The sequence below is a fragment of the Cyanistes caeruleus genome, chromosome 32, assembly GCF_971803275.1.
Source record: "Cyanistes caeruleus chromosome 32, bCyaCae1.hap1.1, whole genome shotgun sequence".
Classification (NCBI taxonomy): Eukaryota; Metazoa; Chordata; class Aves; order Passeriformes; family Paridae; genus Cyanistes; species Cyanistes caeruleus.
In genome coordinates, this window is record NC_141733.1 from 2308330 (window position 1) to 2335147 (window position 26818).

General features: G+C 62.6%; 1 protein-coding gene across 8 annotated transcripts; it reads left to right on the forward strand.

Moving 5' to 3' along the window:
- The first annotated feature begins 574 nt into the window (after positions 1-574).
- Positions 575-25987, forward strand: SLC11A2 (solute carrier family 11 member 2). Of its 8 annotated transcripts, none has more exons than XM_086870394.1 (17): positions 575-717; positions 6477-6563; positions 8168-8316; positions 9387-9512; positions 9749-9868; positions 11451-11557; positions 12014-12084; positions 12170-12237; positions 13950-14105; positions 16117-16275; positions 17067-17153; positions 17946-18065; positions 18972-19121; positions 19741-19814; positions 20493-20646; positions 22148-22201; positions 25767-25987. In XM_086870394.1, exons 1-17 carry the CDS (start codon positions 684-686, stop codon positions 25842-25844), a joined length of 1794 nt encoding a protein of 597 aa, XP_086726520.1. In that variant the 5' UTR covers positions 575-683; the 3' UTR covers positions 25845-25987. The 8 variants fall into 8 exon arrangements, with proteins under 8 accessions (XP_086726520.1, XP_086726525.1, XP_086726521.1 ...); XM_086870395.1 differs by lacking the exon at positions 575-717 and adding an exon at positions 2185-2242 and having other exon boundaries at positions 25767-25985; XM_086870397.1 differs by lacking the exons at positions 575-717; positions 25767-25987 and adding exons at positions 4797-4829; positions 5545-5598 and having other exon boundaries at positions 22148-24131.
- The last annotated feature ends 831 nt before the right edge of the window (positions 25988-26818 follow it).

Below are 26818 nucleotides of genomic sequence, written 5' to 3' on the forward strand. Positions count from 1 at the left end.
GGACCCCCCGGGCTCCCTCCCAGGGCCTCCCGGGGCAGCGGGCGGGAGCCTCCGCCTGTCCCGGGCAGCCGAGCCGGCTGTGCCCGCAGCCCCGCTGGTGTGGCTCGTGTTTGTTTTCCTCATTCCAGCTGCCGGAACAAACACTGCCCAAGGATTTTCGGGAACAGCCGCAGCTCCTCAGCAATTCCCGAGCCACGTCCCGGCTCAGGCGCTGCGTGTCCCGGGAAGCCCCGGGAACGCTTTTCCCTCTCTCCCGCCGGGCCGGGCGGCTCCGTGCCCTCCCCCGTGCCCTCCCCCGTGCCCTCCCCCGTGCTCTCCGCCGTGCCCGGTGCTGCTCGCTCAGCTCTTCCATTTGTCGGCAGCTCGCTGGGGAGGGGGTCAGGCCGGCCCCGGCTCCGATAAGGGCGGATCGATGGAGCGGGACGGTCCCGGCCGCACGTACCGGGGCTGCCCGAGCAGAGTCCGGCCCGCCGAGCCCCCGTGGGGCCGCATCAAAGCGCCTTAATGAGCGCTTAATTAGCGATTGGGAGATGCCGCAGCCTTTGAGGTGCCCCGGAGCTTCCCCGGGAACTCTGCTCTGGGCGGAGGGGAGGGAGGGAGGGGTCACCCCTTAAATAAGGAGGGGTCAGGGCTGGGGAGCGAGCGGGAGGCTGCCCCGGGATCTGGAGGCTGCTGCAGGAGCCATGCCCACCAAAGCCGCCCCTGGCTGCGAGCTGGGTGAGTAGCCGAGCCCCCCGGGAGCTGCCATTGCCCAAACCAGCCGGGATTTGAGGAATTTGGGCGGTTTGCCAGCTCCGGGCTGCCCGTGGGGTCAGTCACACCTGGTTTCAGGTAGGGAGTGAGGCCAGCACTTGGGTTATTCCTATTTTTGACACCCACATCGCTGGCTCAGGGTGGTGGAGTTTCCCAGCTCCTGGATTTCTCCTCGTTTTCCCAGGACTTGGTCATTCAGCAGCACCATCGGTGATGTCAGGCTGCTCCTGCCCCATTCCCAGTTCAATCCCTGGGTCAGGCCCTCAGGATGTGGGTGGTTGAAAAAATGATCTCAAGGGGATGCACAGAGGAGGAGGAGGAGGAGGAATTCAGTCAGGGAGCAGCATTTCTCTCTGGAAAAGCCAGAAGCAAAGCAAACCAGCACCTGCAGCCATTGCCTGCAGCAGAAGTCAGGAAAGTCGGGGAGGAATTGGTGAGTTTGGCACGAAAAGCAGAGCCAGGACAGGCCCCAGCAGAGTCCCAGGGCTCCCAGTTTTGGGGTGGAACAAGGCACTATTGGGAAAAGCTTGGAGCGGGAGCAGGGGCTGCAGGCTGAGGAGGGATCACGGAATATCCCGAGCCGTGAGGATGATCCAGTGCAGCCCCTGGCCCTGCTCAGACCCCTCATCCATCCCACCCTGCGCATCCCTGAGAGCGCTGTCCAAACGCTGCTGGAGCTCCCGGGGTCTGCCCGTGCCCCGGGGAACCCGCTCAGTGCCCGGCACCCTCGGGAAGAGCCAAAACCTCCCGGGCACAGCTCCAGCCATCCCTTGGCTGTGCCCCCCTCACCCACCGCGGGGGTCCGGGGACCCTCCTGGGGCTCATCCCCCCCCCTCCGGGGCTCATCCCCCCCCTCCTGGGGCTCATTCCCCCCCCCTCCTGGGGCTCATCCCCCCCCTCCGGGGCTCATCCCCCCCCCCCCTCCGGGGCTCATCCCCCCCCCCCTCCTGGGGCTCATCCCCCCTCTCCGGGGCTCATCCCCCCTCCCCTCCTGGGGCTCATCCCCCCCCCCTCCTGGGGCTCATCCCCCCCCCTCCGGGGCTCATCCCCCCCCCTCCTGGGGCTCATCCCCCCCCCTCCAGGGCTCATCCCCCCCCTCCTGGGGCTCATCCCCCCCCCTCCTGGGGCTCATCCCCCCCCTCCGGGGCTCATCCCCTCCCAGCCGGGTCCGCACCGGGGCCATGCCCCAAACCGGCACCCGGGCCCGTGTTTGCCATCCTGGGGCTGTGTCCCTGTCCCCATCCCGGCCCCAGGACCCACACCTGGGCTCCGGCCCCACCGTGGCTGCCGTGCCCGGTTCCCGGTTCCCGGTGCAGCCCCAGGACCCAGATCTGGGCTCCGGCCCCACCGTGGCTGCCGTGCCCGGTTCCCGGTTCCCGGTTCCCGGTGCCGCCCCCGGCCCGCCCCGTGACGCGCTCGGCGCGCCGGGGCTCGGCTCGCCCGGGCCATGGAGCGGCGGCGGCGGCGGGGCCGGGGGCGGCCGGGGCCGGTGAGCGATGGGGGGAGCCGGGGTGGTCCCGGGGTGTTCCCGGCTGTGCCGCGGGGGGATCGGGCCTCGGGGGTGTCCCGGTGTGTTACGGGGGGCTCCCGCCTTGGGGGTGCCCGGGGGTCCCCTGGATGTGCCGCGGGACCCCTGGGGGGGCGGGGTCTGCAGGGACCATGGAGCCGCCGCCCGCCCCCTCCCATCGCCCCCCGCCGGGGCTCGGGGTCCCCCGGTGACCTTGGGGTGTCCCGGGGGTCCCGGCGGAGGCACCGAGTGTGACCCTGTGCCCTCCCCCGGGGTTTGGGGGTCCCCCGGGCTGGGGGTGCCCGGCCTGAGCCCCCCCCGGTCCCCGCGGCTCCGCCGGGCTCGGGGCCCGCTCTCGGCTCCGGTTCCTCCCTGGCGGACCCCGCTGGGGAGGATGAGCCCCGGAGGGCCTGGGGCGCTCGGGGATGGCGCTGTGACCTGGCACAGCTCCGTGCTCCCGGCTCGCCTCTCGCCGCCGGCCCCGGCCAAGGTCCACACGTGGCTGAGGCTGCCGAGCTCCCGGGCCCGGGAACCGAGAGAGCTCCGGGAGCGGGGTCCTGCAGGCAGCGCTGGGATAACGGCTCCGTGGTGCTGTGGGCTGGACACAGCGGAAAATTCCCGGAGTCTCAGGTGTGCCTCAGCCGCCCCGTCCCACGCTGGAAACTGGGGCTGGCTCCTGAATCCGGGAGCTGCACAGAGCGGGAGGGGAGAGCCGCTCCTCCCTGCCGGGTGTTGGTTGTTTCGGGGTGTGGAAATAACCAGGTCATCCTCCATCCTTCCCGGACAGCAGGGCAGGCTCGGCTCCCCGTGCCCTCCTGAACCCCGGGCATCTCCCGGCTCTGGAGCGTGGGATGAGGGACAGGCAGGGACCGGGCCGGTCCGACCTGTCCCGGGCTGACAGGAGCGGAGCCGAGGTCAGCCCTGCCCTTGTCCTCTCCTGGGGTGGGCAGGAGAGGGGCAGAGCAAGGAGAGAGGAATCCCTTGGGGATGGAGCCCCCAGGGAGGGACCTGCGGGGATGGAGCCCCCAGGGAGAAATCCTGCGGGGATGGGATGGAGCCCCCAGGGAGGAATCCCTTGGGGATGGAGCCCCCAGGGAGAAATCCTGCGGGGATGGAGCCCCCAGGGAGGAATCCCTTGGGGATGGAGCCCCCGGGGAGGGATCCCTTGGGGATGGAGCCCCCAGGGAGGAATCCCTTGGGGATGGAGCCCCCAGGGAGGAATCCCGCGGGGATGGAGCCCCCAGGGAGGAATCCCTTGGGGATGGAGCCCCCGGGGAGGGATCCCTTGGGGATGGAGCCCCCAGGGAGGAATCCCTTGGGGATGGAGCCCCCAGGGAGGAATCCCGCGGGGATGGAGCCCCCGGGGAGGGATCCCGTGGGGATGGGATGGAGCCCCCAGGGATGGACCTGCGGGGATGGAGCCCCCAGGGATGGACCTGCGGGGATGGAGCCCCCAGGGAGGAATCCCGCGGGGATGGAGCCCGCAGGGATGGACCTGCGGGGATGGGATGGAGCCCCCAGGGAGGAATCCCTTGGGGATGGAGCCCCCAGGGAGGAATCCCGCGGGGATGGGATGGAGCCCCCAGGGAGGAATCCCGCGGGGATGGAGCCCCCAGGGAGGAATCCCGCGGGGATGGGATGGAGCCCCCAGGGAGGGATCCCGCGGGGATGGAGCCCCCAGGGAGGAATCCCGCGGGGATGGGATGGAGCCCGCAGGGATGGACCTGCGGGGATGGAGCCCCCAGGGATGGACCTGCGGGGATGGAGCCCCCAGGGATGGACCTGCCGTGCTGTGCCCCAGGGTGACCCCACCAGGTCCGTGCAGGGGATGAGGTTTTCCAGCTCCTGGACCTGGTGGTGCCGGTGCCAGCAGAGGAGCAGGAGCACGTGGGAGGTGGTCAGCAGGGTGGAATCGGGGAATGGAGCTGGAAAAACTCTCAGATCACCCAGTCCAGGCCTTACAGCAGCTCCTGTCAGCACCAGCTGAGAGCTGCCTGTGTTGGGATGGCGAGGGGCCACCTTGGCTGTCTGCACTGCTTTGGGAGGGCTGGACCGGGGGGTCAGTGAGCCCGTGAAGGGCTCCCAGTGTCACCAGCCGAGGAGCTCACAGTGTCACCAGCCTGCAGGCTGGCTGTGTGTGGAGCAGAACAAGATTCCAGCCCCAAAACCACCCCAGAAGGATCCATCAGGATCCTGTTCCCTGCAGGAACTGGCTCAAAGCCCCACATCAAAGGCAGGGCCTCAATGGCAGGAACCGCTCCCAGCACGGGCCGGGGCTGCTCCGTGGCCTCCAGGGAGGAGCAGGAGCAGGATGAGGCCGGGGCTGGTGGAAGGACAGCGGCTTTGCTGGGAGGGGAGGCTGGGGGAAGAACAAGAGCCCGTTGTTCATTGTTGGCCGCACACGTGGGGAGGGCCCGGACAGCAGCAGCCGTGCCTGGAGGGTTTGTGCGGTGACCTCGGGGTGTTCTGCTCGGGGCTGGTTGTGTTCCAGGGAATATCGCCCTGGGGAGGGGCTGCTGCACCCACAGCTGGTGCCAGGGAGAGAACCTGGGGCTGGCTGTGAGCTCAGGTGGGCAGGGAGGCCACAGGCCCCTGGCTTGTGTCAGCCACAGCGTGGCCACGGGGCCAGGGCAGTGCCCATCCCACGGTGCTGGGCACGGCTGAGGCCCCAGCCTGGACCTGGGGACAGCTTTGGGTCCCCAGTGCAGGACAGGGAGGGGCTGGGGCTGGGAATGGAGATGGGGCTGGGAATGGGGCTGGGAATGGGGCTGGGGATGGGACTGGGGAAGGGGCTGGGGATGGGGAAGGGGCTGGGAATGGAGCTGGGGCTGGGGAAGGGGCTGGAAATGGGGCTGGGGAAGGGGCTGGGAATGGAGCTGGGGCTGGGGAAGGGGCTGCAGCACTGGGAGGGATGGAGGGGGCTCAGCCTGGAGGAAAGGAAGCTCAGGAGGGACCTCCTTGCTCTCCACACCTGCCCAGCAAGAAGGGGGCAGCCAGGTGGGGTCAGGCTCTGCTCCCAGGTGACAGGATGAGACAAAAAGGTTTCCAGGAGAGCTTTAGGTTGGATTTTAGGGAGAATTCCCTCATGGAAAAGGCTGCCCCCATGCTCAGAGAATCTCCTGTGGGTGAATGAATGAGAGACACGTGCCCTGGGGCGGGTGTGGATCCAGCCCCCAGCCCAGCAGCTGCTGGGGCAGATAAGGGGCCCTGTCCTGCCCCCACCCGGGCTGGGCTGGGGCTGGGGTCAGATACTGAGCTGGGTCCACAACGAACGTTCCCCCAAGATCTCCCTCCTTGCCTCATCCTGGGCTGGAGCTCTGGTGGGACTCGCTGCCGGGGTAAGCTCGTTCCTCCTGGATCACGTTTTGGAGAGGAGTTGGCTTTTTGCTAAACTTCAGTGGGGTTTTTTAAATGGAAGCTGTGGGGTTTGGTGCTTAGAAAAGAAAGAAAATGATGTGTGAGGGGTCAGAGCTGGAGTTCACTTAAATTGAATCTCTGGCTGGTGATTTCCTTTTACATCCTGACTGAACCAATATTCCCGTGTTTTATGGCAATCTCCTTCAAATCTGATGGAATTTGACAGAGGATTCGGTGCTTTACAGGCCAGAAGTCCTCAGTGAGGGACATTGGCTTGTCCTTGGAGGGGGTTTGAGCTCCTGGAGCTCAGAGGATGCCAGGTCCCTCCTCCCCAGGTCCCTCCCCAGCCCCATTCCAGATCCTGGCTCATTCCTGCCTGGGTTGAATTTAAACCCAGGCTGTGATGAAGGAGTTAAACCTACCCTTAACCCACTTCCCCCTGCCTGGGGGGCTGGCAGGGCCTGGAGGGGTTTGGGGGGCGCAGGGGAGGCTTTGGGAGTGCTGGAGGTGCTGGGAAGGGGGGGATGAGATGAGGTTTCCACATCGAGGGAATTCCCCGCTTGTTTCCTCCTCCGGAGTTTCACAATCAGCCCCAGCTGCCTGTGGACACTCCTGGCACGTTGGTGCCCATCAGGGCTCCCATGGGCAGAGCAGCAGGACTTTCTTAGCAGGTCCCAGCCTAAATTCCCTCTCCCATCCCTGCTGGGACCCTCAGAGCTGGAAAAGAGCTCAGGACGTGAGTCCATCACTGTGAGGTTCCTCAGAGCTGAGAAAGAGCCTGGGAAGTGACTCTGTCTCTATCCCCCTCTCCTGCCAGCCCTGATTTTCCATCCTGACCCGATTTTTCCCTTTTTCACAGCCAATGTGTCCGGTTTGAAGCAGTTCCCAGAGCAGGGGAAGGGCTCCACCATGGGAAACTTGGACATGGAGCGGAAAGCGTCCTATGGTGAGACTGGATCAGGAAAGAGGGCAGGGGTGGGGGGGGCTGCCCTCATCACCCTCCTTCCTTTCATTAATTCCCTTGTTTGGGTTGCTGGAAGAGCCCCGGGGTGCCAGGCTGGGGTTTGCAGCACCCCGGGGTCACTCAGCCTGCCTGAACCAGCCTAACCAGCCTGGCCCGGGCAGGAATGTCCTGGGAGAAATCTCCTGAGCAGGGATCTCTGCACACCTGGGCAGCTCCAAATCCCTTGTGTAAACGAGGTCCTGGCAGGGTTCTGGGAGGCCGGGAATAGGAGGAGCCCGCTGGTGATGCAATAGGAAAATCGGGCAAAGAGCTGCCCTGTCTGAGCCCCCTGAGCCCAGAGCTGCAGCTCCCGAGGGAAGGAAATGCCCCGTGGGGAGAGCGGGAGTGAGTACGGGCTTGGGACAGAGCTGGGATCCAGGTTTGGCTTGGGACAGAGCTGGGATCCAGGTTTGGCTTGGGACAGAGCTGGGATCCAGGTTTGGCTTGGGACTGAGCTGGGATCCAGGTTTGGCTTGGAGATTTGGGATCCAGGTTTGGCTGGGGAGAGAGCTGGGATCCAGGATTTGCTTGGAGATTTGGGATCCAGGTTTTGCCTGGGACAGAGCTGGGATCCAGGATTTGCTTGGAGATTTGGGATCCAGGTTTGGCTTGGGACAGAGCTGGGATCCAGGTGTGGCTGGGGAGAGAGAGCTGGGATCCAGGTTTGGCTTGGAGAGAGAGCTGGGATCCAGGTTTGGCTTGGGACAGAGCTGGGATCCAGGATTTGCTTGGAGATTTGGGATCCAGGATTTGCTGGGGGAGAGCTGGGATCCAGGTTTGGCTTGGAGAGATTTGGGATCCAGGTTTTGCCTGGGACAGAGCTGGGATCCAGGTTTGGCTTGGGACAGAGCTGGGATCCAGGATTTGCTGGGGAGAGAGCTGGGATCTAGGTTTGGCTTGGAGATTTGGGATCCAGGTTTGGCTTGGAGAGAGAGCTGGGATCCAGGATTTGCTTGGAGATTTGGGATCCAGGTTTTGCCTGGGACAGAGCTGGGATCCAGGTTTTGCCTGGGACAGAGCTGGGATCCAGGTTTTGCTTGGAGATTTGGGATCCAGGTTTGGCTTGGGAGAGGGTGGGAATGTGCTGGGGTGGCCCTGCACGCTTTCCTCCCTGCTGGAATTCTCTCGGTGCTGGGAGAGTGTGGGGTTGTGTGACATCTCCTGCCTGTCCAGGTGTTGGATTTCCCCAGGATCCAGCCAGGACAGGCTGGGATAATGGTGCAGGAGCAGTCCCAGATTTCCAGCCCCAGTTAATCATTTCGGGGACACTGGTCCACATCAGCCCCAGGATGGGGATTTTTAAAATTAATTGGAATAAATAAATAAATCCCTGGCTCCAGCCTGGACCCGGGTGGGAGAGGAGATTCTGGGGACACAACAGGCTCCAAGGGGTGCAGCAGTGTGGGATATTTTAATTTAATTACCTCTTTATCACTTAATTAGCATCAGCTGTGCTGGCTTGCTGTGCTGTGGGGCTCAGCAGCCCCTGGCAGGGTTTCCTGCCTTTCCAGGAATGCTGACTCCCCCCGTTCCCTCTCTCCCTGCAGAGGATGTGTCTGGGGAGCCTGGGGGTCTCGGGGGGGTGGTCAGCACCATCTCCAGCAGCAGGAGCCCCCTGCAGCCCCCCGACACCGACGAGGGGGAGCCGTTCACCACCTACTTTGACAGCAAGATCCCCATCCCTGACGATGAGACGGTGAGTGGGAAAACCCCGCAGGGAAAATCAGCCTGGACACCCACCTGAGTCATTGTCACCGGTTCCCCTCCAGCCTGGACTGGGGGGGCAGGGGGGAGGGGTCCCCCGTGCTCTGGGGGATGTGAGGCCCGTGTTAATCATTGATCCCATGGGATTTGTCTCCTGCTTGGAGCAGTCAAAGAGCATGGAGAGGCCTTGTCACACCTCAGGGCTCTTTGTTCCCTTATCAGGGAGCAGTTCTGGCTGGCCTCACAAGCTGTCCCCTGCACTGTCCCCCTGCACTGTCCCCTGCACTGTCCCCCCGCACTGTCCCCCCGCACTGTCCCCTCTGCTGTCCCCCTGCACTGTCCCCCTGCACTGTCCCCCTGCACTGTCCCCTGCGCTGTCCCCTGCACTGTCCCCTGCGCTGTCCCCTGCACTGTCCCCTGCACTGTCCCCTGCGCTGTCCCCCTGCGCTGTCCCCCTGCGCTGTCCCCCTGCGCTGTCCCCTGCGCTGTCCCCTGCGCTGTCCCCTGCGCTGTCCCCTGCACTGTCCCCTGCGCTGTCCCCTGCACTGTCCCCTCTGCTGTCCCCTGCACTGTCCCCTCTGCACTGTCCCCCTGCACTGTCCCCCTGCACTGTCCCCTGCACTGTCCCCCCTGCACTGTCCCCCCTGCACTGTCCCCCCTCCGCTGTCCCCCCTCCGCTGTCCCCCCTCCGCTGTCCCCCCTCCGCTGTCCCCTCCGCTGTCCCCTCCGCTGTCCCTCCTTCCCTCCAGGCCACAGCTGCCTCTTGCCCTGGCTGGAGCCCCAGTTTCAGCTCCCAGTGAGGGAGATCCCTGCTCCCCCTGCAGTTCCACCGCCGTGACCTCGGCTGTGCCGGAGCCTGAGCCTCCCCTCGCTCTGGGGGCAGAGATCCAGGGTTTGGGTGGGACCAAGGGCCAGGCAGGAGTTTTAGGCTGAGATTAGAGAACAGTTTGGTTTTACACCCCTGCAGAATTTCAGATGGGTTTAAGGAGCAGGCTGAGCCCCTGTCTGAGGTGGGAATGAGGGAATTAACCCGGTTTCCCCCATTTCTGTCCTCCCCTGCAGCATTCCTGCTTCAGCTTCCGCAAGCTGTGGGCGTTCACGGGGCCGGGGTTCCTGATGAGCATCGCTTACCTCGACCCCGGCAACATCGAGTCTGACCTGCAGTCCGGGGCTGTGGCTGGCTTCAAGGTGGGTGCAGGGACCCACGGGGCCGTCAGCAGTGTCCCATGGGGGGCTCCAGGGTGGTGGCAGCACCCTGAGGAGGGGGCAGGGGGCTCCCGGATCCTGCTCCGCGTCCCTTTGGATCCGGGCACGGAGCTGCCTTGGCAGAGTCAATAATGGGGGATTTCCCCGGAGCTGTGGGGTTTGGGGGGACCTGGGGCTCGCTGTGTCCCCCCACCCAGCGGTGTCCCCGTGTCCCTCAGCTGCTGTGGGTGCTGCTGCTGGCCACCATCATCGGGCTGCTGCTGCAGCGGCTGGCGGCGCGCCTGGGCGTGGTGACGGGGCTGCACCTGGCCGAGGTCTGCAACCGCCAGTACCAGAAGGTGGGTGATGCTCCCCAGATCCTCAGGGGTGCCAGGAAGGGTGGGTGATGCTCCCCAGATCCTCAGGGGTGCCAAGGGTGGGTGATGCTCCCCAGATCCTCAGGGGTGCCAGGGAGGTGATGCCCCCCAGATCCTCAGGGGTGCCAAGGGTGGGTGATGCCCCCCAGCTCCTCAGGGGTGCCAGGGGGGTGGGTGATGCTCCCCCAGCTCCTCAGGGGTGCCGGGGGGGTGGGTGATGCTCCCCAGATCCTCAGGGGTGCCAAGGGTGGGTGATGCCCCCCAGCTCCTCAGGGGTGCCAGGGGGGTGGGTGATGCTCCCCCAGCCCCTCAGGGGTGCCAGGGGGATGGGTGATGCTCCCCCAGCCCCTCAGGGGTGCCAGGGGGATGGGTGATGCTCCCCCAGCTCCTCAGGGGGATTGGGGTGGGTGGGTGACACTGCCCAGGCTGTTCAGGGGTGCCAGGGAGGGTGGGTGACACTGCCCCAGCCCCTCAGGGGTGGGTGGGTGGGTGATGCTCCCCCAGATCCTCAGGGGGATTGGGGTGGGTGGGTGACACTGCCCCAGCCCCTCAGGGGTGCCAAGGGTGGGTGGGTGATGCTCCCCCAGCCCCTCAGGGGGATTGGGGTGGGTGGGTGATGCTCCCCCAGATCCTCAGGGGGCCTGGGGACAGTCCTGGGGGATTGGGGACGATGGGGGTTGGCTGGAAGAAGACGGGTGACCCCCCAGTGTCCTTGGTGGTGCCATGGGGACTCGTTAAGGGCGGTTCATGGGGGTTGTTTCAGGGTCTCTCGGTGCTGTCCTGGCTTGGGGAACACAAGGAGGGAGCAGGGGGATGTTGCTATTTAAAAGTCAGGAATAAAATCTGGGATTTCAGCACAGCAACGCTAAAATAATCCCAAGGAATTATGAGGAGAGAAACAGCCCTTTAGGTGAAAAACATTCCCTGGTTCCATGTCTGGGAATTCCCTGGGTTTATGTAAGGAAGATCTGCTGACAATGACTGAGGCTGGGGGGCTCTGGGGACATTTGGGGTGTCCCAGCCCTGTGCCCTGGGGACATTTGGGGTGTCCCAGCCCTGTGTGTGCTCTGGGAAGGGCTGTGGGGACATTTGGGGTGTCCTAGCCCTGTGCCCTGGGAAGGGCTGTGGGGACATTTGGGGTGTCCCAGCCCTGTGTGTGCCCTGGGAAGGGGCTGTGGGGACATTTGGGGTGTCCCCAGCTCTGGGAAGGGCTGTGGGGACATTTGGGGTGTCCCAGCCCTGGGCACTTGGGTGTTCCCCATCCAGCTGCTGACAGTCTCTGCTCTGACCTGGAACATCTCCCCACGCTCATTCCCAGTTTATCCCCACGGGGAGATCTCACATTTTGCTCTTGCAATTGCTCCTGAATCCAGGCCAGGAGCTGGGGTGGCACAAGTGACCCGGATCCTCCCCAGGATTGCCACAGGGGCTGGGATTTCAGCTCCAGAGCAGCTTCCCACAGCAGGGCAGGGTGATGATCCCGTTCCTGCCTGCAGGAGCACCCCAGCCCCACGGGAGAAGATATTTTCTCCCTGTTTTTCACGGGTGTTTCTTTGCCCCGCAGTTCCCTCGGATCATCCTGTGGCTGATGGTGGAACTCGCCATCATCGGCTCCGACATGCAGGAGGTCATCGGCTCTGCCATCGCCATCAACCTGCTCTCCATGGGGAAGTGAGCTGGGGTTTGTGTGGGAAATGAGGGAGGAAATGTGGGAAATGAGGAACCCTGTGCCCAAAACTCCCTGATTTCCTGTGAATTGCCCCAAATCAGCACTGAGGATGTGAGTCACCCTGCCTGGCTGGGCTCTCAGCGCCAGCTCAGCCTCCAGGGCTGCACTGGCACTGTGGGGCACCCACGGGGGCTCTGTTCCAAAATCGGGGTGCAGCCTCGAGCCACACTCCACATTCCACACGGGATTCCTTTTCCCGCTGTCCTTGGGGCTGGGAAGGCAGGAATGGACCCGGCACAGGCGGGCAGGGGGTGTCCCTTGGATTGCGCTGTTCCTGTGGCCCCTTGTCCTGCTCAGACCATGAAGAACCCTCAGACACAGCTCCACCCCATAAAAAACCCCCAAAACAAAAGGGGTTTGGAGCTGTGGGTGGGCACTGACCCCGCTGTCCCCCACAGGATCCCGCTCTGGGGGGGAGTGCTCATCACCATCGCCGACACCTTCGTTTTCCTCTTCCTCGACAAATACGGTAATTCCCGCTTCCAGTTCTGGGAGCCGGGTCTGGGATCGGGGATTCCTCAGCTTGGTGACAACGGGACTTCTCCTCCTTGCAGGCTTGAGGAAGCTGGAGGCGTTTTTTGGGTTCCTCATCACCATCATGGCCCTGACCTTTGGATATGAGGTACCCCCCAGGAGACACCGAGGGGCTGGAGAGTGTCCAGAGCCAGGAATGGGGCAGGGAAGGGGCTGGAACATGTCCAGAGCCAGGAATGGAGCTGGGATGGGGCTGGAGCGTGTCCAGAGCCAGGAATGGAGCTGGGAAGGGGCTGGAGAGTGTCCAGAGCCAGGAATGGGGCAGGGAAGGGGCTGGAGCGTGTCCAGAGCCAGGAATGGGGCTGGGAAGGGGCTGGAACATGTCCAGAGCCAGGAATGGAGCTGGGATGGGGCTGGAGCGTGTCCAGAGCCAGGAATGGAGCTGGGAAGGGGCTGGAGAGTGTCCAGAGCCAGGAATGGAGCTGGGAAGGGGCTGGAGAGTGTCCAGAGCCAGGAATGGGGCAGGGAAGGGGCTGGAGCGTGTCCAGAGCCAGGAATGGAGCTGGGAAGGGGCTGGAGAGTGTCCAGAGCCAGGAATGGAGCAGGGAAGGGGCTGGAGAGTGTCCAGAGCCAGGAATGGGGCTGGGAAGGGGCTGGAACATGTCCAGAGCCAGGAATGGAGCTGGGACAGGGCTGGAGAGTGTCCAGAGCCAGGAATGGAGCTGGGAAGGGGCTGGAGAGTGTCCAGAGCCAGGAATGGAGCAGGGAAGGGGCTGGAGAGTGTCCAGAGCCAGGAATGGAGCTGGGAAGGGGCTGGAACATGTCCAGAGCCAGGAATGGAGCAGGGAAGGGGCTGGGAAGGGGCTGGAGAGTGTCCAGAGCCAGGAATGGAGCTGGGACAGGGCTGGAGAGTGTCCAGAGCCAGGAATGGAGCTGGGATGGGGCTGGAACATGTTCAGAGCCAGGAATGGAGCTGGGAAGGGGCTGGAGAGTGTCCAGAGCCAGGAATGGAGCTGGGACAGGGCTGGAGAGTGTCCAGAGCCAGGAATGGAGCTGGGACAGGGCTGGAGAGTGTCCAGAGCCAGGAATGGAGCAGGGAAGGGGCTGGAGAGTGTCCAGAGCCAGGAATGGGGCTGGGACGGGGCTGGAACATGTCCAGAGCCAGGAATGGAGCAGGGAAGGGGCTGGAACATGTCCAGAGCCAGGAATGGAGCTGGGAAGGGGCTGGAGAGTGTCCAGAGCCAGGAATGGAGCTGGGACAGGGCTGGAGAGTGTCCAGAGCCAGGAATGGAGCTGGGACAGGGCTGGAGAGTGTCCAGAGCCAGGAATGGAGCTGGGATGGGGCTGGAACATGTCCAGAGCCAGGAATGGAGCTGGGAAGGGGCTGGAGCACCGGGAGAGGCTGGGGGAGCTCAGCCTGGAGAAAAGGAGGCTCAGGAGGGACCTCCTTGCTCTCCACAGCTCCCTGACAGGAGGGGAAACAGCCAGGTGGGGGTTGAGCTCTGTTCCCAGGTGCCAGGATGAGAGGAAATGTCCTCCTAGAGGAGGTTTAGGTTGGATTTTAGGGAGAATTCCCACCTGGAAAAGGCTGTCAGGCTGGTACAGGCTGCCCTGGGTAGGGAGGGAGTCCCAGGGGAATTTAAGAGCCACGTGGGTGTGACACTCGGGCACAGGGTCAGTGCTGAACCCAACCATCCCAGAGTCTTTCCCAATCTCAACAACTCCATGATTCAACACTGCAGTCCCACTCCTGTGCTGAAACACCAAACGCAGGGATGGACACTTCAAATTAAAGAGATTTGAGTTTGCTTCATGGTTTTGCTGTGGAGCACCCCAAAACCCCCTTTTTCCTGTGCCCAGTACATCACAGTGAAGCCCAACCAGGAGAAGCTGCTGCAGGGACTGTTCATCCCCTACTGCAAGGACTGTGGCACGCCGCAGCTGGAGCAGGCCGTGGGCATCGTGGGTGCCGTCATCATGCCCCACAACATGTACCTGCACTCCGCCCTGGTCAAGGTGAGCACCCCAGGAGGGGGCCCTGGGCTCAGGAAACACCCTCAGAGGAGCCCGGGCACGTGGGGTGTTGTGGGGTGTTGTGGGGTGTTGTGGGGTGTTGTGGGGTGTTGTGGGGTGTTGGTGCCTCGAGAGGCTGGGCAGGGTTAAAGGAATAAAACAAGGATTTATTAATTATTAAAAGCCTTTCCAAAGATGCACTTTGGAAGAGCCTGCCCGAGGCTCCACCCAGGATGGACACCCAGGCAGGAATTTCACACTTTTATCAGTTTTGGTCCATCTCCATATTGGGGTTAATTGTCCAATTCATTAATTGTCCAATTCCAGCTTCAGGTGATGAGGTCTCATCCTCTCAGTCTGCTCTCCTCGGTTCCCTGCTGCTTTTTGGGCCTGAAGGCGCAGCTTTGTCCCTGGCTGTGGGCTGGAGAGGGATTGCTGTGTGTGCCTGAGCTGTGAGGAGAGCTCGGGGTGGAGTTCAGGGTCCGGTCCCAAGGCAGGGCAGGCTCTGCAGAACACCGAAACACAAAAGCTGAACCTGGAGGTGTCAGTGTGGGACCCAGGGGTGCGTCCCCTCCGTGTCCCAGCATGGCTGTCATCGCTGCAGCCAGCTCTGATTGCAGGGGTTAACGGTGAATTCCTGTCCCCTCTGCTGTCCCTGTCCCCTCTCTGCTGTCCCTGTCCCCACCCTGCTGTCCCTGTCCCCCTCTCTGCTGTCCCTGTCCCCCCTCTGCTGTCCCTGTCCCCTCTCTGCTGTCCCTGTCCCCCCCTGCTGTCCCTGTCCCCTCTCTGCTGTCCCTGTCCCCCCACCACTGTCCCTGTCCCCCCTGCTGTCCCTGTCCCCCCCTGCTGTCCCTGTCCCCCCACCACTGTCCCTGTCCCCCCCACTGTTCCTGTCCCCCCTCTGCTGACCCTGTCCCCCCACTCCTGTCCCTGTCCCCCCCCACTGTCCCTGTCCCCTCTGCTGTCCCTGTCCCCTCTGCTGTCCCTGTCCCCTCTGCTGTCCCTGTCCCCACTCCTGTCCCTGTCCCCCCACTCCTGTCCCTGTCCCCCCACTCCTGTCCCTGTCCCCCCACTCCTGTCCCTGTCCCCCCACTCTTGTCCCTGTCCCCCCGCCGCTGTCCCTGTCCCCCCGCCGCTGTCCCTGTCCCCCCGCCGCTGTCCCTGTCCCCCCCTGCTGTCCCTGTCCCCCCCTGCTGTCCCTGTCCCCCCCTGCTGTCCCTGTCCCTCCCTCTGCTGTCCCTGTCCCTCCCTCTGCTGTCCCTGTCCCTCCCTCTGCTGTCCCTGTCCCCCTCTCTGCTGTCCCTGTCCCCCCCCGCTGTCCCTGTCCCCCCTCTGCTGTCCCTGTCCCCCCTCTGCTGTCCCTGTCCCCTCTGCTGTCCCTGTCCCCCCTGCTGTCCCTGTCCCCCCCCGCTGTCCCTGTCCCTCCCTCTGCTGTCCCTGTCCCTCCCTCTGCTGTCCCTGTCCCCTCTGCTGTCCCTGTCCCCCCCCGCTGTCCCTGTCCCCCCCCGCTGTCCCTGTCCCCCCCGCTGTCCCTGTCCCCCCTCTGCTGTTCCTGTCCCCCCCCGCTGTCCCTGTCCCCCCCCGCTGTCCCTGTCCCCCCTGCTGTCCCTGTCCCCACTGCTGTCCCTGTCCCCACTGCTGTCCCTGTCCCCCCTCTGCTGTCCCTGTCCCCTCTGCTGTCCCTGTCCCCTCTGCTGTCCCTGTCCCCCCACTCCTGTCCCTGTCCCCCCACTCTTGTCCCTGTCCCCCCCCACTGTCCCTGTCCCCCCCACTGTCCCTGTCCCCCACCACTGTCCCTGTCCCCCCCGCTGTCCCTGTCCCCCCCTGCTGTCCCTGTCCCCTCTCTGCTGTCCCTGTCCCCTCTGCTGTCCCTGTCCCCATCCACTGTCCCTGTCCCCCCCTCTGCTGTCCCTGTCCCCCCCGCTGTCCCTGTCCCCCCCGCTGTCCCTGTCCCCTCTGCTGTCCCTGTCCCCCCCTGCTGTCCCTGTCCCCCCCTGCTGTCCCTGTCCCCCAGTCCCGGCAGGTGAACCGTTCAGACAAGCGGGAGGTGCGAGAGGCCAATAAATATTTCTTCATCGAGTCGTGCATCGCGCTCTTCGTCTCCTTCATCATCAACATCTTCGTGGTGACCGTGTTCGCCGAGGCCTTCTTCAACAAGACCAACGCGGACGTGGTGAGTGGGACTGGGAGCACTGGGATGGACTGGGAGCACTGGAATGGACTGGGACGGACTGGGACTGACTGGGACGGACTGGGACCGACTGGGACCGACTGGGATGGACTGGGAGGACTGGGATGGACTGGGAGCACTGGGATGGACTGGGATGGACTGGGAGCACTGGGATGGACTGGGAGCACTGGGATGGACTGGGAGCACTGGGATGGACTGGGATGGACTGGGATGGACTGGGATCAACTGGGATGGACTGGGATGGACTGGGACCGACTGGGACTGACTGGGATGGACTGGGGCTGACTGGGATGGACTGGGACTGACTGGGGCTGACTGGGAGCTGGAGGGATGAGGGATGAGGTCAGACCCTGATCCTGGGCTCAGGTTTGGGCCCCTTGAGAGCCCCCTGGAGCTGGGGAAGGGTTTGGAGCGTCAGGAGAGCTCAGCCTGGAGGAGAGGAGGCTCAGAGGGACCTTCTCGCTCCCCACACCCGCCCAGCAGGAGGGCACAGCCAGGGGGGTCAGGCTCTGCTCCAGCTGACAGCAGGAAACAAAAAGGCGTCCAAGGGAGCTTTAGGTTGGATTTTAGGGAAAATTCCTTCATGGAAAAGCTGCTCAGGCAGCGTGTCCCCATCCCCGGGGGGGGTGGTTTAAAACCTGTGTGGGTGTGGCACTTGGGGACCTGGTCAGTGGTGGCCTTGGCAATGCTGAGATCGCTGCTGGACCCAGCGATCCCAGAGGATTTTCCATCCCAGCCCATTCCCTCATCCCCGCCCTTCCGTGCCCTTGCAGCACCAGGTCTGTGCCAACTCCAGCAGCCCCCACTCCTCGCTCTTCCCCAACAACAACGAGACCCTGGAGGTGGACATCTACAAGGGGGTGAGTGTCCCTGGGGAGGGGAGCTTGGGGACAGCCCAGTCACCCTGTCTGGTGTCCCTGGGAGGTGACAGCCACGTCTGGGACAGCCCAGTGACCCTGTCTGGTGTCCCCAGGGGGTGACAGCCACATGTGGGACAGCCCAGTGACCCTGTCTGGTGTCCCTGGGGGGTGACAGCCACACGTGGGACAGCCCAGTGACCCTGTCTGGTGTCCCTGGGGGGTGACAGCCACACGTGGGACAGCCCAGTGACCCTGTCTGGTGTCCCCAGGGGGTGACAGCCACACGTGGGACAGCCCAGTGACCCTGTCTGGTGTCCCTGGGGGGTGACAGCCACACGTGGGACAGCCCAGTGACCCTGTCTGGTGTCCCTGGGAGGTGACAGCCACATCTGGGACAGCCCAGTGACCCTGTCTGGTGTCCCTGGGGGGTGACAGCCACATGTGGGACAGCCCAGTGACCCTGTCTGGTGTCCCCAGGGGGTGACAGCCACACGTGGGACAGCCCAGTGACCCTGTCTGGTGTCCCCAGGGGGTGACAGCCACACGTGGGACAGCCCAGTGACCCTGTCTGGTGTCCCTGGGGGGTGACAGCCACACGTGGGACAGCCCAGTGACCCTGTCCGGTGGCAGCTGCTGCTTCTGGATGAACTGGGAGCGCTGGGGCTGGGAGCCGTAGAGAGATCCCCAAAACAGGGCTGAGAAAAGAAGGGTCCTTGAGCCCTTTTACTCCTGGGAGTTGCTGCTGCTCCTCGCTGCCCTCGGGGTGACGGAGCCGCTCTCTCCTCGTTGCAGGGCGTTGTCCTGGGCTGCTACTTCGGCCCTGCCGCGCTCTACATCTGGGCCATCGGGATCCTGGCGGCCGGGCAGAGCTCCACCATGACCGGCACCTACTCGGGCCAGTTCGTCATGGAGGTAACGCTGCTCCTCGCTCCCTGCTCCTCGCTCCCTGTACTCACTCCTTACTCCTAATTCCTTACTTCTTGTTGCTTTGCTCCTCTCACTCCTCACTCGCTACTCCTTGCTCCGTACTTCGCACTCGGTGCTCCTCACTCTTCGCTGGGTACTCGTGGTTCTCCTGCTCCTCACTACATCCTCCTTGCTCTGTATTCTCTACTCCGTGTTCCCGTAGTCCTTACTCCATACTCCTCACTCCACTGCTCCGTACACCTGACTCATCTGCTCCGTACCCTGCTCTCCTCACCCTTTACTCTGCACTCCCCTCTACTCCTCCCTGTGTTCTCCTGGCTCTGTATCCCGTCCTCTTTACTCCTCTCTACTCCTTCCTTACTCCTCGCTCCCTCCTCGCCCTCTCAGCCCCGCTGCCCCATCCCCCTGCAGAGGTTCCTGGTCCTGTGCTCCGTGTTCCTCACTCCTTACTCCCTCCTCGCCCTCACCCAGGGCTTCCTGAGCCTGTGCTGCTCCTGGACTACTCATACCTTACTCACTCCTCACTCACTCCTTACTCCCGGTCTCCCCGTGCCCCCCAGGGTTTCCTGAACCTGCACTGGTCCTGGACTACTCACTCCTTACTCACTGCTTACTCGCTCCTTACTCACGGTCACCCCGTGTCCCCACAGGGTTTCCTGAACCTGCGCTGGTCCTGAACTACTCGCTCCTTACTCGCTCCTTACTCACTGCTTACTCACTGCTTACTCACTGCTTACTCACAGTCTCCCCGTGTCCCCCCAGGGTTTCCTGAACCTGTGCTGGTCCTGGACTACTCACACCTTACTTACACCTTACTCACGCTTTACGCCTTACTCACTCCTTACTCACTCCTTACTCACTCCTTACTCCCGGTCTCCCCGTGCCCCCCAGGGTTTCCTGAACCTGCGCTGGTCGCGCTTTGCGCGGGTGCTGCTGACGCGCTCCATCGCCGTCACCCCCACGCTGTTCGTGGCGATCTTCCAGGACGTGGAGCACCTGACGGGGATGAACGACTTCCTGAACGTGCTCATGAGCCTCCAGGTGCGCCGGGGCTGCGGCTGGGCCCGGCCCCTCCCAGCCCAGGTGCCCAGGGCCGGTGGAAGGTGTCCCCGTGGTGGAAGGGTGGGGTGGGATGAGCGTTCACCCATCCCGGGTTCTGAGCGTTCACCCATCCCGGGGTTCCCAGTGTTCACCCATCCCGGGTTCTGAGCATTAACCCATCCCGGGTTCTGAGTGTTCACCCATCCCGGGGTTCCCAACGTTCACCCATCCCGGGGTTCCCAACGTTCACCCATCCCGGGGTTCCCAGCGTTCACCCATCCCGGGGTTCCCAGTGTTCACCCATCCCGGGTTCTGAGTGTTCACCCATCCCGGGGTTCTGAGCATTCACCCATCCCGGGGTTCCCAGTGTTCACCCATCCCGGGGTTCCCAGTGTTCACCCATCCCGGGGTTCCCAGTGTTCACCCATCCCGGGGTTCCCAGTGTTCACCCATCCCGGGTTCTGAGCGTTCACCCATCCCGGGTTCCGAGTGTTCACCCATCCCGGGGTTCCCAGCGTTCACCCATCCCGGGGTTCCCAGTGTTCACCCATCCCGGGGTTCCACGGTGATCAGAGCGATTCCAGCTCTTCGTTCCTCTCTGGTTTCCTGCCTGCTGCAGCTCCCGTTCGCGCTGATCCCGGTGCTCACCTTCACCAGCCTGCCCAGCGTCATGCACGACTTCGCCAACGGCCTGTGAGTGCCTCGGGGGGCACCTGGGGACACCTGGGACACACCTGGGACACACCTTCCCCTCACCTGGGCACACCTGGGGATACCTGGGGACATCTGTCCCTCACCTGTCCATCACCTGGGCACACCTGGGCACACCTGGGACACACCTTCCCCTCACCTGGGCATGCCTGGGCACATCTGGGAACACCTGGGCCTGCCTACCCCTCACCTGGGCACACCTGGGGACACCTGGGGACACCTGGGGATACCTGGGGATACCTGGGGATACCTGTCCCTCACCTGTCCATCACCTGGGCACACCTGGGGACACCTGGGCAAACCTTTCCCTCACCTGGGCATGCCTTGGGACACCTGGGGACACCTGGGCACACCTGCCCCCCACCTGCCCCTCACCTGGGCACGTGTAGGGACACCTGGGGACACCTTTCCCTCACCTGGGCATGCCTGGGAACACCTGAGCACACCTTCCCCTCACCTGGGCACACCTGCCCCTCACCTTCCCCTCACCTGGGCACACCTGGGCACATCTGGGAACACCTGGGCCTGCCTGCCCCTCTCCTGGGGACACCTGGGACACACCTTCCCCTCTCCTGGGGACACCTGGGCACACCTGGAAACACCTGCCCCTCACCTGCTGCATCCCCCACCTCACCCCGCTGTGTCTCACCTTGCTCCCAGGTTCTGGAAGGTGGCCGGGGGTCTCCTGATCCTGCTCATCTGCTGCATCAACATGTACTTCGTGGTGGCCTACGTGATGTCCCTGCACAACCTGGGGCTCTACATCGGGGCCGCCGTGCTCAGCGTCATCTACCTGTCCTTCGTGGCGTACCTGGTGAGTCAGGCTCCAGCTGAGCCCCCTTCCAGCTGGGAGAAGACTTTGGAACAGCAGCTCCTCTGCACCTGTCTGTGTCTGTGGAAATCATGGAATGACCCTGGAACCGCGGGATGGGATGGGATGGGCTGGGAGGGGTTTTAAAGGCAGTTTCATCCAACCCCTCTGCCACGGGCAGGGACAGCCCCCACCTGGCCAGGTGCATCCAGCCTGGCCTTGAACACTTCCAGGGATGGGGAATCGTCTGGGAATCCATGCCAGTGCCTCCTCACAGGGAGGAATTCCTCCCAAAAATCCTCTCTGGACTGGCTCCAGCAGCTCCACGTCCTGCTTGTGGTGCCTGGAGCTGGAGCAGCTCTGCAGGTGGGGTCTCACCTGAGCGGGGCAGAGGAGCAGGAGCCCCCCCTCACCTGCTGCCCCCGCTGGGGACTCAGCCCAGGCTGTCCCTGATGCCATCCCTTGGGGCTGTCCCCAATGCTGTCCCTTGGGGCTGTCCCTGATGCCATCCCCTGGGGCTGTCCCCGATGCCATCCCTTGGGGCTGTCCCCAGTGCTGTCCCCTGGGGCTGTCCCCAATGCCGTCCCTTGGGGCTGTCCCCAATGCCGTCCCTTGGGGCTGTCCCCAATGCTGTCCCTTGGGGCTGTCCCTGATGCCATCCCCTGGGGCTGTCCCCAATGCCGTCCCTTGGGGCTGTCCCCAATGCTGTCCCTTGGGGCTGTCCCCAATGCTGTCCCTTGGGGCTGTCCCTGATGCCATCCCCTGGGGCTGTCCCCAATGCTGTCCCTTGGGGCTGTCCCCAATGCCATCCCTTGGGGCTGTCCCTGATGCCATCCCCTGGGGCTGTCCCCAATGCCGTCCCTTGGGGCTGTCCCCTCCCCTCTCAGCTCTGGGTCCCCAGGGGGGCTGCTCCCAGGCACTGGTCCCAGTCCAGGCACCAGGGGACCCCAGTTGTCACCTGGGTACGGAGCCATTGGCCACAAGGCCTTGAGGGGCAGGTTCTGACCGAGCCCTGATCCACGAGTGACCCCCAGGGGATCCCCCGTGGGACTCAGTGGGGTTTACCCCAGCCAGGCTCAGGTTTGGGGTCCCCAGTGCGGAGCATTGAGGGGCTGGGAAGGGGCTGGAGCCCCCGGAGGGGCTGAGGGAGCTGGGGGGGCTCAGCCTGGGGAAAAGGAGGCTCAGGGGGCCCTTCTGGCCCCCCACACCTGCCTGACAGGAGGGGTCGGCCAGGTGGGGTCAGGCTGTGCTCCCAGGGGACAGGACCAGGGGAAACGGCCTCCAAGGGAAGTTGAGGTTGGATACTGGGGACAGTTCCTGGAAAGGGCTGTCAGACCCTGACACAGCTGCCCAAGGTGGGGTGGGGTCCCCATTCCCTGAGAGTGGATGTGGCACTTGGGGACACGGCCAGTGCTGGACCCAGCGATCCCAGAGGTTTTCTGCCCCATTCCATAACTCCGTGGCACCCCTGTCCCAGCCTGACCGTCCCCTCCTGTCCCCGCAGACGTGGCTGTGCCTCATTGCCCTGGGCGCCTCCTTCCTGGCCTGCGGGAGCACGGTAAGCGTCACCCGGACCCTGCACCTGGAGCCGCCGCCCTCCCACCCCCCCAAATAACCGGGGGGGGCTGCACCCCAACAGCCGCCACCGGAGCCCCGGGGGCCAGCACCGCTCTGGGAGAACAGCCCGGAACCCTCGGGGCAGGAGTTCCTTTGCTGAACCCCAAATCATCCCTGGATGGGAGACACCACTGGGGGGGACACAGGAGCAGCCTGACCCCTCCCCATTTTCCTTTCAATCCCTGCAAATTCCTCATCCCAAAGCGTTTGACCCCCCCATGGTACAAACACTGACCTCCAGGAGCGCTGCTCACCTGGACAAAATAGGCAAATAAGCTAAAAATTCCCTAAATCCCCTCCTGGGTGATGTTTGGGGATGCTGCTGTGGCTGGACGTGGTGTGACACTACAGCTGGATCTACCTCTGCTGCCGGAGCAGCTTTGGTACTTTTATCACTGGAAAACATTCCCTGTTCCCATCAGAACGGGAAACTCCGGCATTAATATTGTCACTACTGGTTTTTAATGGCCCAGTGTGGGATTTTGGGGTCAGCAAATGAAACGAGTTCGTGGTTATTTATGATTTTATGACTTTGTTCCCTGTGATCCATGGAAATGCTCTTGGAGTTCTCAAAAATCCCTGGATTGTAACCCAAAATCAGGCTGTGAAGGCTCCAAGAGCCTTTTCCAGGGGTTTCTTTGCTGCTCTTGCTTGTTCTGGATTTAACCCTCTCCTATCAATGTCCCTTTTGTTTTATGAATTTTGGAAGAAGCTTGGCCAGGAATGTGACCTGAAGGGATGGGATGGAGGGAACTGGGTGTCCTTTGGATCTCCCAGGGGTGTTTTGGGGCCCCTCATTGCCTGTTGGGGTGGGTTTGAATCTCTGGATCATGGAAATTGAGTATTGAAAGCTCAGATTTGGGTTATTTAGGGAAATTCCCTTCTCTGTCCAGCTGGAGCTGCAGCAGAGGCACAGCTCCGTGGCTTTAGATCCCAAAATCCTTCATGGATCTGCAAGGTGGAGCATGGGGGGCCCCAAACCTCTCCTGGGGCCCGAGCCAGGGTGTTCCAGCCCAATCCTGGTTTATTTGGGGTACCTGCTCAGGGCCAGGGCTCCATCCCTCACTGTCCATTGGCATTTCCCTGCACTCCCAGTCCCAGGCAGGGAATTCTCTCTGAAATAAAATCCCTGCAGAATCCAACTCTTGGGAATGCAGCCCTGAATGATTTGGGATCTGCTCACGGGGATTTGGGATCTGCTCACGGGGATTTGGGATCTGCTCACGGGGATTCCTTCCCTTCCATGAGCAAACCCAGTATCCTGTCCCAGGACTGGAGCAGGTCAGGGCAGCCCCTGCTGCTCTGAGCTCCTGTGGGGTTTTATCCATCACCACTCGAGGTCTGGGGTTATCCCCTGGTGCCCAGGACACGTTCCAGGGATGAAGGTGAAAACAGAGCCCAGCAGGAAAACTCCCCTGTGATTAGAGGCAGGATCAGATCCCTCTTCCCACCCCTTCCCAAACCAGCTGAGACTTGCAGCTCCTCCTGACCACAATGGATTTCCAGCTTTCCCGTTATTATCCCAGAATTCCAGCAGGATTTAACCCTGTAACATTTGTAGGTTTTACACCCATTCCCACAACACAACAGCCACGAGCTGTGGGATGTGTGGGGTGGGGGGGATGAAGGGCTGGACCAGAGGTGGACTCAGGCTTTGGAATCCTGCTGTACCACCCCCAGCTTTCCTGGGCTGGGAATTCTGGCTTGGGAGGGGTCAGCTCTCCTGGCTGAAACACTGACTGTGCGTGGAGCCTCCAGCTTTGGGTCCCCATCTGCGGCCTCCGCTCCGTGCTGCACTAACGTGGGGGATTTTCCCTTTGGTCCTGGTTGTACAAACCCCCTTTGCCATTAAAACATGGAAACTTTTCCAACTTGGCTTCCTGGGTCATTTTTTGGGGCTGTTGCTGGCTGTGACAGAGCCCCTGACACTCTGGAGCTGGAGCTGCGCCCGTGGGCTCCTTGCTGGAAATGACACTGGAAATCATTTTAGCCCAGAGTTCATATAAAATAAAAAGTGATCTTTATTTGAAAGCCTTTGGGGGCAGTTTTGGGAAGAGCTCCACGAAATCCCATCCCCACAGGGCTGAGGACATTGTGGGTTTGGGGAAATTAGCATAATTGATAGAAGCACCAATTAGGAGGATGAGTGGTGATGCAATTTCCCTCCCAGGTCCCCCCCTCGGCCCTGGCTGTGCCCTGTCCATGAAATGCATCTCCAAGAGTTGTTCCCAGGGCTTGGAGCTCTGGAATTTTGTCTTTCTGCCTAGGGAAAGGCCATGGAAAAACACTGGGGAAAGTATTTATTAATCCAATAGGCTCCAGAGCTCCAAATGTACGTGCAGAGAATACAGAGAACATAAAAAGGCAAAACTCAGAGCGGCATCAGGGTGAGCTGGGGCGCGTCCCTGTCCCCTGGGATTCACTCCCAGGCTCCTGCTGTGCCCGTGCCACCACCGGGAGAGCCGGGGCTCCCTCACCCTGCAGCTCCTTCCCCTTGGAATTCCTGCAGTGGGATCAGCACATCCCTCCTGTCCTGCTTCATCCCCCAGCTGCGCCAAAAAAACCCGAAATTAGGATTATTTCCCTGCTTTTGCCCCTCCGGAGCCTCAGCTCTGGCCCAGGCTTAGTTTAACACTGCAGGATTTGCAGTGTCGTCTTGTAATTAAGCAGCCTGTGCAGTCATTGCTAATTAAGGCTCTTCATGGCCCGAATTTAATTGAGCTGGAGCAGTTAATTGGGGCTGCAGGGGGAGGAGCCTCTCGGAGCCCTGGGTGGGGCTGGGCTGGGACCCGCTCCCGGTTAACCCCATTCCTTCTGGCACTGCTAATTAATGGCCACTGCTAATTAATGGGCAGGCGGTGACTCTGGGGCCGTGGCTGGAGCTGCCACCTCGGCACCCACCCGGGCTTTGTTAAGCTGGGCTCGACTGAGGCTTTCTTAACCCGGGATCAGCTCTGGTTTCATTAAAATCCTGCCCTGCTCAACACCGGCTTCATTAAACCAGGCTTAATTCAGGCTTTGTTAAACCGTCCTCAATTTGAGCTTCATTAAACCCGTCTCAACTTGCTCTTTGTTAAACCAGACTCAGTTTGGGCTTCATTAAATCGCGGCTTTGTTAAAGCAGCTTCCATTTCATCTTTGTTACCTGAGCTTCATTTGGGCTTCCTTAAACCTTCCTTAAACCAGCTTGGGCTTAGTTAAACTCTCTTTGGCTCAGGCTTCCTTAAACCAATTTGGGCTTACTTAAACTCTCTTTGGCTCAGGCTTCCTTAAACCTTCCTTAAACCAACTTGGGCTTAGTTAAACTCTCTTTGGCTCAGGCTTCCTTAAACCTTCCTTAAACCAGCTTGGGCTTACTTAAACTCTCTTTGGCTCAGGCTTCCTTAAACCTTCCTTAAACCAGCTTGGGTTTAGTTAAACTCTCTTTGGCTCAGGCTTCGTTAAGCCAGGCTCAGCTGGGGCTCATTAAATCCCCCGGGCATTAATTGTTGCCTTCCCCTCCCCAGGGCCGCCTGGGCTTCGCCGCCCACCCCGAGCTCTTCCTCCTCGGCCACGTCGATTCCGACCCGTCCGTCCCCAGGTGACCCCAGGAGCGGAGCGGACCCCCAGGACCCCCCCCAGGACCCCCGGAGCGGTGGGACTGACCCCGGGACCCCCAGGACCCCCCCCAGGACCCCCGGAGCGGTGGGACCTCCCCCAGGAGCCCCGGTGCTGTGGAACGGACCCCGGGACCCCCCCAGGACCTCCGGGACCCCCGGAGCAGTGGGACTGACCCCGGGACCCCCAGGACCCCCGGAACACCCCCGGGACCCCCGGGGCGGTGGGACTGACCCCGAGACCCCCAGGACCCCTTCCGGGACCCCCGGAGCAGTGGGACAGACCCCCAGGACCCCTCGGTGCCCCGGGACCCCCGGAGCGGTGGGACAGACCCCGGGACCCCCGGTGCGGTGGGACAGACCCCCAGGACCCCTCGGTGCCCTGGGACCCCCGGAGCGGTGGGACAGACCCCCCAGGACCCCTCGGTGCCCCGGGACCCCCGCGCGTGTGGCGGGAGCGGAGCGGAGCCGGCACCGGGGACAGCGGGACCGGGAGGAGCCCCCGGGGCAGGAACAGCTCTGGACCCCTCAAAGCTTTTCCCCATTTCCCCCAAACTGCGGCTCCGGGAAGAATCCCTGGATATTTCCTGGATTTCCGATCACTCCAGGGCGATTTCGCTCCTTGGCGGTTTTCCATAACTTGGGGCTATTCCAGGCTGTTCCCAGAATTCCCAGTAAAAGCCGGATTTGCTGCCAGGCTCTGGGGACAGAGACATTTCCCAGCATTTCCAGGAGTTTTGGGCGCTCCCAGAGCTCCAAATCCACCCTCGGAAGGGTTCGAGGACAGCAATTCCCGAAAACCCAACGGAGCGCCGGGAATTCCCTTCTTCCTTTTCAGTTTTAGAAATAAAAATGACGCTGCCCAGGCCCTTTTCCCACGGAATTCCCTCCGTTCCCGGTTTCCCATCCTGGTGGCACCGGACAGGTCCCTGGCTCCATTTGGGTTTCGCGGGAAATTGGAG

What these genes read in the sequence shown, in the direction of transcription:
- SLC11A2 (XM_086870393.1), top strand. Translation starts at nt 5,394, where the DNA reads ATGAGAGACACGTGCCCTGGGGCGGGTGTGGATCCAGCCCCCAGCCCA. An exon ending in CCCTGACCTTTGGATATGAG is followed by an intron (nt 12,238 to 13,949) that starts GTACCCCCCAGG and finishes TCCTGTGCCCAG; the next exon opens with TACATCACAGTGAAGCCCAA. An exon ending in TGCACTCCGCCCTGGTCAAG is followed by an intron (nt 14,106 to 16,116) that starts GTGAGCACCCCA and finishes CCTGTCCCCCAG; the next exon opens with TCCCGGCAGGTGAACCGTTC.